The following is a 16929-nucleotide window of genomic DNA, read 5'->3' as shown; positions in this document are numbered from 1 at the left end:
AACAGGCCTCTAGTATACTTGATATTTTTAATCTTACCAATATGGAAATGTAGAGAAAGCACATAACCAGAATAAATACATTTCAAAGATTTATATTATAGAAGATGTTTTAAAGAATGAACTTGATAATGCTATACACTGAGTGGCCAGATTATTATGATCTCTGAATGCATAATAATCTGGCCACTCAGTGTGTGTGTGTGTGTGTGTGTGTGTGTGTGTGTGTGTGTATTAGAGGCCCAGTACATGAATTCATGCATGGGTGGGGTCCGGCCAGCCTGGCCAGGGGGAGGGGACATGAGTGGTTGGCCGGTCTGCCTGCTGGTCGAACTCCTGGTCGAGGGGACAATTTGCATATTAGCCTTTTATTATATAGGATATGCACTGAGTGGCCAGATTATTATGCGTTCAGAGATCATAATAATCTGGCCACTCAGTGTATAAGTAAAATTAACTTTTTGGTAAGAAAAATGTACTTTTTGGTAACTGTTCATTAAAAATACAATCTCAGAGAAAATAGAAAATGGAATAATCATATGAAGAAAACTTAAATTAGCAGTAACACTGCATATTAAAGTTAACTACTGTAAGCATTTGACTGCATATTATAAAATATTTTTCTTTGTGCAAAAACAAATATTTTTTAAGTAAAAATATAAAGGATAAACGAGTCATTGTTTTATGAAGACATCATTGCCTTTCTCATACTAAGCAAGGTAAGTCAAACAGAAAAAGTCATGAACCACATGATTTCACTTATATGTAGGATATAAAACTGAAAGCAATAAATGGACAAACAAGAAAAACAAACAAAAACTCAGAAAACAGTATGGTGGTTTTTAGAGGGAAGATGGATGAGGGTATTGAAGGGTAAAGGGGGTCAAATATATGGTGACAGAAGATGGGACTTTGGGTAGTAGGCACATAATACAATATACAGATGATGTATCATAGAAATCTACACTTGAAGCCTATATAATCTTATTAACCAATATCACCCCAATAAATTTAATTTTTAAAAATGACATCATTGCTGATAAAAGGAGGGAGAGACCCTACCCCCATCACCCAGATAAATGTGGCTATAGTTCTAAACTATTATCTTAAGCAGATTGTTCTAACCTGAACAGAATTTAATCTGTGTAGGTTAGCTATATAGATTTTTCTTCAGAGGTTATATTCAGTTTTAACTCTTAGGCTTTTAAGTAATTTAAAACCTGAAACCTATTTTTATAAATTTTTAATTTTACCTAATATTTTTTGCTTTTGTTTATGGATATACAGTTTACCTACCATACAATTCACCCATTTAAGTGTACAATTCAAGGGTTTGGTTTTTGTTTTGTTTTTCAATCCTTACTCGAGGATATTTTTTCCATTGATCCTTACAGAGGTTGGAAGGAAGGAGGGAGGTGGGTGAGGGAGAGAGAGAAACATTGATGTGAGAAAGACACCACAAACCCTGACCAGGGCTGGAATCGAACCTGTGACGCTTTGGTGCTTGGGTTGATGCTCTAACCACTGAGCAAAATCAGTCCGGGCTCAATGGTTTTTAATAAACTCAGATTTTTCAATCATTTTCACAATCAGTTTTATATTTTCATCACCACAGAGAGAAGCCCTGTACCAATTAGCAATAACTCCCTATTTTTCTCCAGCCTTCTTCCTGCCGGTCCTAGACAACCATTAATCTTTCTGTTTATTTGCCTATTCTGGACAGCTACTTTCACTAATGTTTTTCAAGTTGTTCCAGGTTGTAGGATGTATCAGTACTTCAATCCTTTTTATAGCTGAACTAGTAACCCATCACGCGATATCACGCTCAGTAGGCCGCCTGCCACTTCCATGGGAGCCGTGCAACTTCTGCGGGAGGCGGGAGGGACCTGTGTTCATTCCGCGGGAGGCAGGAGGGACCTGTGTTCATTCCGCGGGAGGCGGGAGGGACCTGCGTTCATTCCACGGGAGGCGGGAGGGAGCCACGCTGCTTCCATGGGAGGCGGGCCCACCATCTCCTCTCCGGGCCTGCACTGGGCCGCAGAGGCTGCGGGCCAGCACCCCTGTCCCTGTCCGTGTCCGCTCCAGCTCCGCGGGGCTGGCCCAAGCCAGGCACGGCGATGAAGTGAGCATTCTGCCAGGCCGCTCACACTGCCCGCTCTCAGCAGCCACCCCCGCAGGACTGGGGGACTCTGGCAGGGCTGAGAGGACTGGGTGCTGCCATCTTGTGGCTATGGGCACCTCCATCTTTGTGATGGAGTGATAGTTAATTTGCATATTACCCTTTTATTAGGTAGGAAAATACTGCAATGTATGAATGCATACCACATTTTATTTACCTACTAGAGGCCCGATGCACAAAGATTTGTGCAAGAATGGGCCTTCCTTCCCCTGGCTGCCAGCACTGCCTTCGCTCTGGCCAGAGCCACATTTCTTCCTTCGCTATGGAGGAGCCACCTTTCTGCCTTCCCACACTGCCCAGAGGCCCAGAGCTGCAGGGGAGGTGCGGGACACTTTCGTTGTTGCCATGGCGACAACACAAGCATCCTGCCCCGCCCCTAGATGCTCAACGTCTGCATATGCAAATTAACCCACCATCTTTGTTGGGTTAATTTGCATACTCACTCCTGATTGGCTGGTGGGTATCACAAAGGTATGGTCGATTTTCATCTTTATCTTTTATTAGTGTAGATTGATCAGCTTGGGCCTGTACCTAGGACTGGAATTGCTGGATATATGGTATCTCCGTGTTTATTTTTTGAGAAACTTTTTCTAGAATGGCTCTAATTTACAATCTTGTCAGTAATGAATAAGGGTTCCAATTTCTTCACATCCTCACCAACTGTTGTCATTTTCCATTTTTTGTATTACTGCCATCTTAATGGATGTAAAGTAGCATCTCATTATGGTTTCATTTTGCATTTCCAGCCCAATATATTTTATGTAAAAAGACTTAATGTGCAAAGTATAAAATGTTATCAGCATTAAAGTAGTATTTTAAAATATAGTTGATAAGTTTTATTTAATTTTACTTTCTTGTTTCATCTGAACTAGCTTTAGAAATTTATTATCCTCTTGCTTTTTTTTTTTTTTTTCAGTCAGCTCCCTCAGACAAACAAGACCGATTAAACCAGACCATTAAAAAAGGAAAAGTCAAGAGTATTGATCTACCTATCCAGAGTAGCCTGTGTAGACAATTGGGCCAAGATCTTCTCAATAGCTACATTGAAAATGAGGTATATAAATCCGAGTTGATGTTGAAATAGGTAGTAGTGTATTCTGAGATTTTTGTAGAAGTCAACAGTTATCACCCCAAATGAGGTAATTAGTCTGTAACTACTAAGAAATTATTAAATAGATCATTGAACTACTTTATTTTGGACAAAATATTGAGCTGTATTAATGTCATGTACAGTTCAGTTTCATCTTAGTTATATGAGAAACATGATTATCTCCACTATAGAGGAAGACTAGTCCAACAATAATGATTCCTACCACTTTTAGTCTGTCTTTAACAGTAACACCCAGCAGATACCTTATGGGGAAGTAATAGCAGCTCCCCTCTTCTAATGTGTTGTCCTAAAAGATTAATGCTCTATTCAAAATGCTTTCTGACTTACAATTAATACTTTGTAAAATTTGTTGTCATTCTTGAAATTTTCCTTACATGTCTAAATGTTTTAGTCTCTTGAAGAGTTTTGTTTCTTTAATAGTAGTTGTGTAAGAAGTAATTTATTTTTATTTATTTATTTTTATTTCAGAGAGGGAGAGGGAGAGAGAGAAAACATCAATGAGAGTCATTGATTGGCTGCCACCTGCACACCCCCCACTGTGGATCAAGCCCACAACTTGGGCATGTGCCCTGACTGGGAATTGAACTGTGACCTCCTGAATCTGAGTATGTACAATGACATGGAATATATGGCTTTTAAAAAAATATAAATTCTAGCCCTAGCTGGTTTGGTTCAGTGGATAGAGCATTGGCCTGTGAACAGAAGGGGTCCCGGGTTCTATTCCAGTCAAGGGCACATGCCCGGGTTGCGGGCTCAGTCCCCAGTGGGGCTGTGCAGAAGACAGCCATCAGTGATTCTCCCTCATCATTGATGTTTCTATCTCTCTCTCCTTCTTCCTTCCTCTCGGAAATAAATAAAAACATATTTTAAAAAATAAAATAAAATTCTAATTCACTTTCTGTCTCTACAGATTGGCCTATTGTAGATGAATGTAATCATACAATACTTATTGTATAAATGTAGTCATACACTATTTGTCCTTTGGTGTCTGACTTATTGCACTTAGTAGATGTTTTCAAGGTTTATCCATGTTTTAACATGTATCAGAACTTCTGTTTTAGGTTAATATTCCATTGTGTATATGTACATTTTATTTATCCATTCATCTGTTAGTGGACAATTTCTACCTTTTCGCTATTATGAATACTACTTCAGTGAACCCTGGCATACAAATATCTGTTTTAGTTGCTACTCTGGATTTATACCTAATTGCTGGGTCATATTGTTATTTGAGGAACCACCAAACTTTTTGTCACTGCAGCAGCATTGTACATTTCCAACAGCAGTGTACAAGTGTTTCATATTCTGCACATCTTCACCAATAATAGTTTTGTTTTTTAGTCATCTTAGTAGGTATGAAATGATATTTTCATTGTGCTTTTGATTTGTATATCCCTAACTCCCTAATATTCTTAATGGCACCTAATCTGAAACTTTTTGAACAGGGGAAAATGATAATGCAAGATAAATTGGAGAAAGAGAGAAATGATGCTAAGAATGCTGTTGAAGAATATGTATATGATTTTAGAGACAAGCTGGGCACTGTCTATGAAAAGTTCGTCACTCAAGAAGTAAGTCTAGCTCTGGCCAAGTGGCTCAGTAGGTTGGAGTATAATTCCTTACACCAGGAGGTTTTGGGTTCTATTCCCAATCATGGCATATATGGGAGCAAACCAATTGATGTTTCTCCTACATCTATGATTCTCTTTCTCGCTCACCCCTCCCTCCCTCCGTCTCTCTCTAAAAATCAATAAAAAACATATCCTCAAGCGAGGACTGAAAAAAAGAAGTGTAAATTTTACAGTTTTTTACTAGAGCTACTTAAGTGTTTGCTTGTGACTACTAATACAAATTATGTAAATAAATGTGTTAAATGCATTATTGTCAATCTTCTTGAGCACATTTAGGAATCGTTCTTATTTTTCCAATTAGCAGAAGTATGGTGAAGAACATATTTATAAATAAAAGTCAAAAATATGAAATTAAGTTTTTATATTTGAAAATATTATGTCCTTCATTAAACTTGTATTTCTAAAGAGAGCATTTTTAGTCACTGTCTTTTAAATGTGTATCTAGGACTTGAATAAACTGTCTGCAGTATTGGAAGATACAGAAAATTGGCTTTATGAAGAAGGAGAGGACCAACCTAAACAAGTTTATGTGGATAGGCTTCAAGAACTAAAGGTAAATTTTTTAAAGTCCATGTTAGTATAAAATAGAACATTATTAAGTTTTCCTAAAAATTGGTTGTAAGAGCACAGTGTATTTTTTTCATAAATATGTAAGAAATTACTAAGGCAGACATGTGTAAGAGGAAATGTTCTTTCTCATTTAAAAAGCATTTTGAGAAGTGAGCAATGTTATATGTAATTGAAATCAAATAATGATAATCATATTTGTCTGTCATGATTCTCAGATATAAATATTTAGATGACCAGAATGTTAGTGTTACTTTAACAAGCCATATATTTCTGAGATGTCATTAAAAGTGATTTGTCAACCTGACCCCTTCTTATTAGAGGAGTCACGCTTCCTCAGCTTCTCTCCCCCTTCACTGGTTTGATTTTCACACTGCAACTGTGGGGACAGTTGGTCAGCAAAGAAGTTCAAAAGTTTTCTTTTTACAAAGAAATAAGGAGACGTGGTCACCAGACTCCCTTCTTCTAGGCCAATAGTTTGATTTTAAGAAAAAAACACTAGTAATCCTTTTCACCTGCTTACTACCCAACCCTCCTCCTATCCTGAAAAAGAAGTAGTTTGATTAGAAACTCAGACTGGAAGGATGACAGGGAATTTTAGTCTTTCCTTCTTAGTGTGGATCATAGTGGTGCTTAAATGTGTACATGAATTACTTAGGGCTCTTACTGAAATGCAGATTATGATTCAGTATATCGAGGTGGGCCCAAGATTCTACAGTTTTAACAAGCTTCTAAGAGATTCTGATGCAGTTGGTCCCTAAATCATTCTTTGAGTAGCAAGGGACTACATAAAAGCTAAATAATGGCATTAATAAGGATTTCTAGAATATGGGAAAACAACCTGTTAACTGGAGGATGGGGGTGCAAAAGAAGTTAAGCAAAAGAAGTTAATTTCTTGAAACAATTACTTTCATGCCATTAAATTATTTCCAAAGGGAATAATTATAAAGCAACTAGTAAACACAAGTTTATGACAGCAATACACGGCTTTATCACATTTTATCTTCTTGGTGATTTTACTCCCTATCTCCCTAAGAGAATGCATGTATTTTGGGCCATAGGAACAGCCAGGCAGCTAACGCTAATAGAAATAGCTGGAAAAGCCCAGAAGCACCCCAAATGGATAATTAACCATAAAAATGAATGCTACATAAGTTTTTATAGGCTTTACTATTGTTTTAAGATGGCTTTTAGAAATTTAAAATGCAGTCCTTGCTTCTTCTTCAGATATCCTATCCTCCTATATAATAAAAGGCTAATAGGCAAATTGACCCAATGGTAGAACTACCAGTCGCTATGACATGCACTGACCACCATGGGGCAGATGCTCAATGCAGGAGCTGCCCCCTGGTGGTCAGTGTGCTCCCACAGGGGGATCGCTGCTCAGCCAGAAGCTGGGTTCACAGACATCCCCCAAGGGCTCCTGGACTGTGAGAGGGAGCAGGCTGGGCTGAGGGACTTCCCCCGCCCCAAGTGCACGAATTTCGTGCACCGGGCCTCTAGTATTTATAATAAAAAGTATGATGTAAAGACTAAATGCAATATGGTATCCTGGAACAGAAAAAGATGAAGTCCGAATAAAGTCTGGATTTCAATTAATAGTAATGTACCAGGGTTGGTTTCTTAGTTTTGACAAATACACTGTGCTGGTATAAAATGTTAATATTAGAGAAAAGCGATGAGAGGTGCTTGGATCTATGTTTTATTTCCTTTGTAACTTTTCTGAACATCTAAAATAAACTGATTCTTACTTAAGTATGTAAACAATTTGAAAGAAAATAGTTACTCATTCTTCTATATTATACCTCTCCTAAATGTTATAAAGGCTATTTTAACATTTAGAAACTCCCCAATCCAGGGCCCAAAGATTTTTTTTTCTGGAAAAAATACAAAGATTTATTTTTTAAAGCACTGCTTTTATAAGTATACATTTTTAAACTAATAAATAAACATAATATACATAAAATTCAATGTCTTCTGTTAAAAGGTTTTTTTGTTAGTAACTTGTTCTTTTAAAAAAATTAACCTATGTTAACAGAAATATGGCCAGCCTATTCAAATGAGATACATGGAACATGAAGAGAGACCAAAAGCTTTAACTGACTTGGGAAAAAAGATACAACTTGTCATGAAAGTGATAGAAGCATACAGAAACAAGGTATTGAATTCATAATGTCAACTGATGATGATGGCATAAGGAGTACATGGTGAGCGTGGGGCAAATCTAAAAGTTCTCAGCTACAAAGCTGTAACAGTTGTTGCTACCAAATTTCAGAGACATTGTGCATCAAACTTGAAACTTTCCTTTTTTTATGAGAATTGTCAGTAAATGATATTACTGCATTTAAAATACAGTGCAGGTATGTGATTTTCTTTTTTTTTTTAATTCCCTAAAACCACATTACAAATTAATCTAGTGACCAAATCCATTATTGATCATTATTGATATAGTGAGAGGTTTTCTTGAACCTTTTTTATTACAGGCTTTATGTGACTGGACTCTGCTAGCCTTTATTTTTGTCCTGTGGCCTCTTTTTCTTTTGGTTTCCCTCTGTCTTCTAACTGGAAGACAGAGGGAAACCAATCCCTCCTGCAATCCCCTGTACCCATGGTTCTTTTATATACATACCCAAATCTATATTATCACCCTTGACCTTTCCACTGATTTTAAGCTTCAAAAATTTAGTTATATATCACCGAAACCGGTTTGGCTCAGTGGATAGAGCATCGGTCTGCGGACTGAAAGGTCCCAGGTTCGATTCCGGTCAAGGGCATGTACATTGGTTGCGGGCACATCTCCAGTAGGGGGTGTGCAAGAGGTAGGGGGTGTGCAAGAGGCAGCTGGTCGATGTTTCTCTCTCATCGATGTTTCTAGCTCTCTGTCCCTCTCCTTTCCTCTCTGTAAAAAAATCAATAAAATATATTTTAAAAATTTAGTTATATAAATGATATCTCCACTTGGATATAACAATAAGATTTAACAAAATTAAGCTTATTGTTTTTTCCCTCTAACCAGAGGTTAGCCAACTTTTTCTTTAAATATTTTAAATATATTTTTATTGATTTTTCAGAGAGGAAGGGAGAGAGATAGAAACATCAATGATAAGAGAGTATCATTGATTGGCTGCCTCCTGCATGCCCCACACTGGAGATTGAGCCTGCAACCCGGGCATGTGCCCTGACCTGGAATCAAACCATGGCCTCCTGGTTCATAGGTTGATGCTCAACCATTGAGCCATGCTGGCTGGGCCAACTTTTCTTTAAATGAACAAATATTTTAGGCTTTTCAGGCTTTATCTCTATACAGCTATTCAACTCTTCATTGTAGTGCAAAAGCAACCATATACGATATGTACATTAATGGGCCTGGCTGCATTCCAAAGTAACTTTATTAAAAAAACACACAGGTGGCAGGTTGGATTAGGTCTGTAGGACAAGTTTGCTGACTCCTGCTTTAAATAAATATTCACCTAGCTGATGTGGCTCAGTGTTTAGAGCATTGTCCCATGCACTGAAGAGTCTGGAGTTCGATTCCCAGTCAGGGCACATATCCAAATTAAGGGTTTGATCTCCTGTCAGGGTGCATACAGGAGGCAATCAATCGATGTTTCTCACATCAACATTTCTCTCTCCCTCCCTCTCTCTTCCTCTCTCTTTATAACCAAAGAAAATAACATATCCTCAGGTGAAGTTTTAAAAAAAAATTAAATATTCATTTTGGTAGCAAGGGAACACATAATTTTCCCAATTTTTATCATTGTCATTACATTGAATTTAATAAATACATTTTTATTGATTTCAGAAAGGAAGGGAGAGAGAGAGAGAAATATCAGTGATGAGAGAATCATTGATCGGCTGCCTCCTGCATGCCCCACACTAGGGATCAAGCCCGCAACCTGGGCATGTGCCCCGACTGGGAATCGAACCATGAGCTCCTGGTTCATAGGTCAATGCTCAACCACTGAGCCATGCCAGCTGAGCAGGAGAGGCTAGCTAGCACCTGAAAGATTCAAGCAGAGTATCAGTAATAGCTTACGTTGAACAAGCACTTAGTGAATTTGAAGCATTTTTATATGGATTATCTCACTTCATTCTCACACGCACATATAAGAAAACTGCAGTGCTTAAGCAACTTGTCAAGGTCGTAAATAGTGGGGTCAGGATTAAAACCTAAGCACCACCCAGCCAGTGTGGGTTAGTGGTTGAGTATGGACCCATGCACAAGAGGTTGCTGGTTTAATTTCTGGTCAGGGGGCATGCAAGAGGCAGCTGATCAAGTTGATATTTCTCTCTCATCAATGTTTCTATCCCTCTCTCTCTCTCCCTCTCCCTTACTCTCTCTCTAAAAAAATTAAAAATAAAAACCATATTTAAAAACAAACAAAACACCTAAGCAGTACCAAGTTAACATACAAACTCTTAATTATGGTGCTTTTCGCTATACAATGTAGAAAGAGGTTACTTATTACAGAAAAAGATTTGTGATATTTATAAAATAATATTGCAATTCAAGCGACCTAGAAGACTCCAGGTAAAGATTGTGAATGTCCCTGCCAATGTCAGCGTCCTAATTGTCCAAACAGGTACAAATAGAGCATAAGGATAATGGAAAGATAAGGAGGAGCAAGCAGACAACAGAAACACCAAGACTGTTTCAAATATGGTATTGGAGATACCCATAAAATTACTATGGCCCAGGTTTTAGCAGTCTTCTTGAGTGTGCAGGTTTAAGAAATTATCCAAAGCAAGACTTCACTTATGTTCAAGGATTTTTTGTTTTTATCATGTGCCAAGCTCAGTTCAAGGGGAGGGAACTACAGCATCAAACAAAACATTGAACCTTATGCTTTAGTGGGGAAAGGTAGATAATAAGTTACTGTAAAGTAGTCAGATAGTGATAAAGAGCTATGGAAAAAGTAAGGAACTGTCAGAGGTGGAGATTTGTCAGAAGAGCAGACTGCTAATAAGATGGCATACATGTGAGGGGAGAACTGAAGGAGGTAAGGGTTCAAGATGTATGATAACTGGAAGAAAAAAGTTCTACAAAAAGGGAATAGCAATTGCAAAACCTCGAGGGAGAACATGCTGAAGAAACAGCAAGGAGGCCACTGTGGTTTAAAACAGTGGTGATGGGTAAGCAGGTACCAGATCATAAGGGGCCTATTAGGCCTTTAGAAAAGTTTGGCTTTTCCTCTGAGAATATGAATACATTGCAGATTTTGAACATAAAAGTAATATGATTTAACTTATTTTTTTAAGGACTAGAAGCAGAGAGACTAGTGCAGCCATTAATAGAATAATACAGGCAAGAGAGAATGTGAGGCTTGAACTTGTGTAGTGGAGGGGGAAGAAGTGGTTAGATTTTTGCTGCATTTATTTTGAAGGCAGAGCTAATAAGATCTGCTGATAGATTTTATAAAAATATAACAGAAAGAAGAGTCCAAAATGACTCAAAGGATTTGGTCTGAAAGGATGAAGTTGCCATTTACTGGGAAGAGTAGGTAGGGAGGTGATTGAAATGTAGGGCATTTCAAACTTCACAAATAGAAAATCAAGTTGGAAGTTGGATATAGAGTTGGGATTTCTGGGAAGAGGTTCAAGGCTAGAGTTTGTGCTTTTTTTTTTTTTTTTAAGAATGTAAATATAGCATGAATGGAGAAGAACTTAAGCAATGATCCATGAAGTTGGAAGGAATTCAGAAAATGGGGGCAGGGGGGAATACCCAGAAACTGAGAGATGATGGGTGCATAATTTGTAATCACACTTGTAGAAAGATGGATCAAGTATCTGATGAAGCATCACCATCCTCTCTGTTCTTTGGCTTTGGAGTGTTCTTTCATTCTCTTTCCCTTTATCTCCATGTCCAATCTCCAATTCATCAGGAGACCCTCTTACCATATGTTGCATTGCCCATTTTTTCTGGTTCTGTGGCTAACAATTTAAACCATGGCTTGTTATCATGTCTTCCATGTGTGGCAGCTGCAGTTCTCTCTTTTTTAAAAATATAATTTTATTGTTTTCGGAGAGGAAGAGAGAGGGAGAGAGATAGAAAAATCAATGATGAGAGAAAAATCATTGATTGGCTGCCACCTGCACACCCCCTACTGGGGATCGAGCCTGCCACCTGGGCATGTGCCCTTGACCAGAATCAAACCTGGGACTCTTCCATCTGCAGCCTGACGCTCTGTCCACTGAGCCAAAACAGCTAGCGCTCCAATTCTCTTTTTCAGACAGCATTTTATTATGCAACTCCCCTTATCAACAACTTTCTATAGTGTTTGTTGTACATTCAGAAATTTCTGTTTAGTTTTCCGTATGCCTGCTTCCCTTATTTCTCTTAACTCTCTAACAAATTCAATTCCATGCAGCTCCGTTTTTGGCTAAGTACCTTTCCTTGAATATTCACCACTAGTCACTTTTTTCTAAACCTGAATCCTTCAGAAAGCCTTTCATTTTAAGAACCCATACTGATTTTTATTTTGCCCCAGTCTCTTCAGTTCTATGTAACATGCATGTGGCTTCTTCACATAGGTATGTGCAAAGTATATATTCAATAAATTTTATTAATAAAATTTATTTACTAAAAAAGTTCCATTAAGTCAATTTTTTTTTTTACTAGGATGAAAGATATGATCATTTGGATCCTGCTGAAATGGAAAAAATTGAAAAATATATCAATGAAGCCATGAGCTGGCTGAACAGTAAGATGAATATACAGAATAAACTAAGTCTCACTCAAGATCCTGTGGTGAAAGTTTCAGAAATAGTTGCAAAGTCTAAGGTAAGAAATTATAGAATTCTCTATAGCACTAAAATTTTTTAATGCGAATCATAATTTTTTAATTTGAAAAGATTCTAGGTGGGACATCTCTGTCCCTTGATTTCATGAGTCGCATACACAAGGCCTATTTTTTAAAAAATTTTTTAAATGTAATACAGAATGAAATAAAGCACTTTGACAACTTTTGACTGTCAAATATGTTAGACTTTTCTGGATTGGGTAAGACCTCTAAGTCTCCATTGTAAACTTGGCAGTACAGGTCAGTCTTTGCATAATTCAAAACGTCCTATGGTAAAATCTTATTTCTAGGATAAAGTTTCTACTCTATCATTATTACTGAAAATTTCAGTTGATCATAGAAAACATAAAAATAGGGGACAAACTTTTCAATAAAGATCAGTATCAACGTAGGAATATGAATAAATACATTGGATAAGCAGTTGACAAAAGAAATACATGTTCAATAAAAATATGGAAAATACAAAAAGTATTGTTCATCCTTATCACTAATCTAAAAAATGCAAATCTCTCTTTTCACCCATCTGAAGTTGTGTGTTTACATTTATAATCTTGCCATAATTGTCAATGGTATGAAGAAATGAATGCCCTCCCTGCACAACTTGGTTAAATTTGTTACAACTTTTCCGGGACATTGTATCACAATATGCATACAAATTTAAAGTGAGTAGGCACTTTAACCCAGAAATCACATTTCTAGGAATTCATCCTAAATTGATTATTGCACAGGTATATGCAGATTAAACACCTTTGTTTATAATAGCAAAAAATTGGAAACACCTAAAATACCTATCAGTAAGCAAGTCAATGAATAAATTGATACATCCATATAACACATTGTAGTCACTAAGTATTTTAAGTATAGAGATATATCTATATATAAAGATGTGTGCAACATACTGAGTGAAAAATGAAAGATTATAGAATATAAAGTTATCTCACTGTATAAATTAATGTATTAATAGATATATTTATATATATGTGTATGCCTGACATTCATCTAGAAGGATCATCACCCAAAATGTTAATATCTGTAGGATATGGAATTTCAGGTGATTTTTTCACCTAGTATATTTTTAGGTATCTCATGTTTTTTTACAGAAAGAGGTGTTATTTTAATCAAATAGAGCACTAAACGTATTTTCCTTTTGAGAAAGTTTTGCAAAGAAGCTGTAATAATTTATTCCTCATCAAATGAAGTGCAAAGTATGATGAAAGCAGTTTGCCATTAAAACATTCCCCCAGGATGTTACTCCCTATCTTTACTTCCCTATATCAATCTCTGTGACACAGGTCTTGAAAATATTTTAATGGTCTTTTTTGTCTATGTAAAAAAAAAAATAAAGTAACAATTTAGAAATACATTGTATTTCTTCTAAATTATTAAATTGCATTTATTTTCATGGTTTATTCTCTCAACATAAAAGGTTACTCATTTGTTTTAAAAAGTAAAGTTAGTGTGTATGTTTTCATATAAATGTTGAGAAATATCAATTCATGAAATAGGTGCTGGCATAATTCTCATAACAGAGTAGTAGGCATAATTTAATGAAATTAATTAAAAGCTATTTGCAATAGTAATCAAAAAAGATATATGATTCCCTATGTTAATTGCAGCATTGAAATAAGTATGGCAGAGAAAGAAAAATAGCATATGATTTTAGTTATGTGTACAATCTAAAAAACAAACAAGACAAAATAGAAACAGACTTCATGGTACAGAGAACAAAAGTGATGGTTGCCAAAGGGGAAGAGGAAGAGGGATGGGTATAAGAGGTGAAGAAGGAGGGGAGGTTAAGAGGTACAAACTTGCAGTTATAAAATAAAGAAAATATGGGGATATAATGTACAGCATAAAGAAAATAGTCAATGATACCACAATAACTTTGTATGGTGAGAGGTAATTAATAGACTTATTGTGGTGATCATAAGGTATATAAATGTTGAATCAGTATGTTGTACACCTGAAAGTAACATCATATTGTATGTGAACTATAATAAAAAATTTTAATGTTTAAAAATAAATAATAATGATTCCTGCTGAAGTAAACTATATTTTAAATTATGAGGAACCACTTTTTTAGGAAGATTCAATATAAAAACCACTGTTAAAGATTGAATAGTTCCACTGACATGCACTAGCCCAGAAGGTAAATCCCTCAATGAGGTACTTGAAGAAACTCAGTTGGTTATGTAACTGAGCTAACATAAATTCAGGTATGTGGAATTATATGGAAATTTTGAAAGTTAATGTGGAATTTAACAGTGAATTTTTTAATGTAATCAATATTCTTCATGTCTTTAGGAACTGGATAATTTCTGTAACCCCATCATTTACAAACCCAAACCAAAAGTAGAGGTTGCAGAAGACAATGCAAAAGCTAATAATGAACACAACGGACAGATGGATGGACAGAGTGGGACTGAAACTAAACCAGATACAACAAAAGACAGCTCACAGCATACTAAATCTTCTGGAGAGATGGAAGTGGACTAAGTCTTAAATTTACCTTCAAATAATTCAAACAGTGCAAGTAACCATGGGATCCATTCTTCTTTTACATCTGATACATACAACAGATGTTCAGTTGTTCTTAACCACTTTTTGTCATTTGTTATTTGGAGTAGTTTTGAAAAGTGTTTTATATTGAGTACACATCTATTAATTTCCATTGCTGCTTATGTGAGCTTTAGCTGCATATAGACTTACAAGTCAGTTTAAACTTTCCTAATGTATTTTATATCACATGCAAAATTGATATGTAGTTGGCCACAGTCTACCTTATTTAAAGCTTCTACTTGGATAAACTTTAGCTTCTTATTCAGGAAAGTATACTGTATTGCACTATTGTCGCAGACGCATAGATATAACTGATCATTATTTTGAAAAACAAATATTGAAATTGATGTGGTTTGAAGTCACTAGGGCACTGACTTTTTTCTAGTTATTGTATTGTTCTAACTTAAATATTAAAACAAATAAGAGGTTCCTTGACAAATTAGTCCATCTCATTGGTGTGCCATGAGTACTCCAAAAGCTTTGCTTTTATCACGTAAATGAACCAAATCACACGTTGAAAGGGAAAACGCACAATTTTATGTAAAGGTGACACCAGCAGTTTTCTTCCTTTATTAGAAATGTGGATTGATGTTTTCTTAGAGTATTTCAGTATCATTTTCACTTGAAACTTCTGATCTACTTGTCCTGAAGATCTGCTGCTGCTGCTAGCCTGAAGAAGGCTTTTTTATGAATATGTTCATGTGAAGTGGGAAATGCTGTTGACCTACTCAGACATGCATCTGTGATATTGATAGCCTTGTTTCAGTTTTGATATTTGTTTTAGTTTTATGGATTGATTCTGTTAATATCTTAACACAGGGAAGGGGGAAATGGCACAATGTATTGCATTATGTACACTTATTGAAGTACTTAATGTTAAGATATAGAAAAACACTATTAAATAAGTGGTAATACTTGAAAAGAATCACTTATACCATAAGTCTTAGGAAATAATGCTTGTAATAAACTTAACTATGTTACATATCAACAGGCAAAATAGAGAATGTTAGTTTAATATGACGTGATTAAATTATAGTTCCTGCTATTATAATATTACCTGTTAAGACCTTGGCTCCAGTTTTGGTGCTTCTTATATAAATTACATGGGACAAGAGACTGTGAAATTAAGATATTTTAAGGACTTAATCTGTGTTTCATCACCAGACTTGTTCACATTGTTCAGTTCCGTCTACAGGCTTGAAACTAACTGGGAGTAGACTGAAATGATTTTTAAACCTATAAGAAAAGAAAGCATAATTTAATGAAATTAATTAAAAGCCTGGGCTCTTGTATTTAATGCCAATCAACTAGAATTCAGTGATGGCGAACCTATGACACACGTGTCAGCACTGACACGCGTAGCCATTTCTGATGACACGCGGCCGCTGAGGCGGCCGCATGCCGAGGATGAAACATTTGCTGCTCCTGAGGATGAAACATTTGCGAAATAATGTTTTTTCCTCAAAGTGACACACTACCCGAGTTATGCTCAATTTTTTGGCGAAGTTTGACACACCAAGATCAAAAGGTTGCCCATCACTGAACTAGATTGACCTAGTTCTGAAATTTTCAAAGGCTCACTTTTTCCCAAAGCTAAATCTTTACATTAAGAATAATTAATATTGACTTTAGTACAAATTGAGAGTTTAGTACCTTTAGGGATGGTCATTGTTTCTCACAACTAGTTCTCTAAGAGAGATTTTGTTTCTACAATGTAGTCTGCACTGAAAGGGAGTGTAGAGGGAGTGCACTTCCCAGGGATTTTTATCATCCTTTTTGAGGAAGATATCCCTTGTTTGCATTTAAAAAAAAATCATATACCCTCAATATATTTTAATGTTTTCTAGTCTTTAAACTGTCCTTGTTTTAATACATTTAAAATGAAATAATTATATCCATTAGTAATAAGTGATAAAGTACCTTATTATAAAAAGCATTTATCAGTTACTTTTCATTTATATGTTGAATATACTGTATAGGTTCATTTGGGGAAGAACAAAATTATTAAAGGGAACTCATAACAGTACAAGTAAGGAGTTTATAGTTTTTTCTTGAGTTAGCAAGACCACTATCACTATTTTAGGA

At 36.1% G+C, this 16929-nt stretch overlaps 1 protein-coding gene across 2 annotated transcripts in view; it reads left to right on the top strand.

Annotated features, from left to right (window-relative positions):
* HSPA4L (heat shock protein family A (Hsp70) member 4 like) overlaps window positions 1-15273 on the top strand; it is a 49373-nt gene extending 34100 nt beyond the window's left edge. For both annotated transcript variants that reach the window (XM_054717753.1, XM_028150473.2), the window contains exons 15-20: window positions 3093-3230; window positions 4733-4858; window positions 5364-5471; window positions 7524-7643; window positions 12105-12266; window positions 14590-15273. In XM_054717753.1, the coding sequence (XP_054573728.1) occupies window positions 3093-3230; window positions 4733-4858; window positions 5364-5471; window positions 7524-7643; window positions 12105-12266; window positions 14590-14781 (846 nt within the window). In that variant the 3' untranslated portion in view covers window positions 14782-15273. The remainder of the gene's footprint in view (window positions 1-3092; window positions 3231-4732; window positions 4859-5363; window positions 5472-7523; window positions 7644-12104; window positions 12267-14589) is intronic.
* Window positions 15274-16929: the final 1656 nt, after the last annotated feature.

Source organism: Eptesicus fuscus, chromosome 6 (assembly GCF_027574615.1).
Source record: "Eptesicus fuscus isolate TK198812 chromosome 6, DD_ASM_mEF_20220401, whole genome shotgun sequence".
Classification (NCBI taxonomy): domain Eukaryota; kingdom Metazoa; phylum Chordata; class Mammalia; order Chiroptera; family Vespertilionidae; genus Eptesicus; species Eptesicus fuscus.
This window is presented reverse-complemented; position numbering and strand designations above follow the sequence as displayed.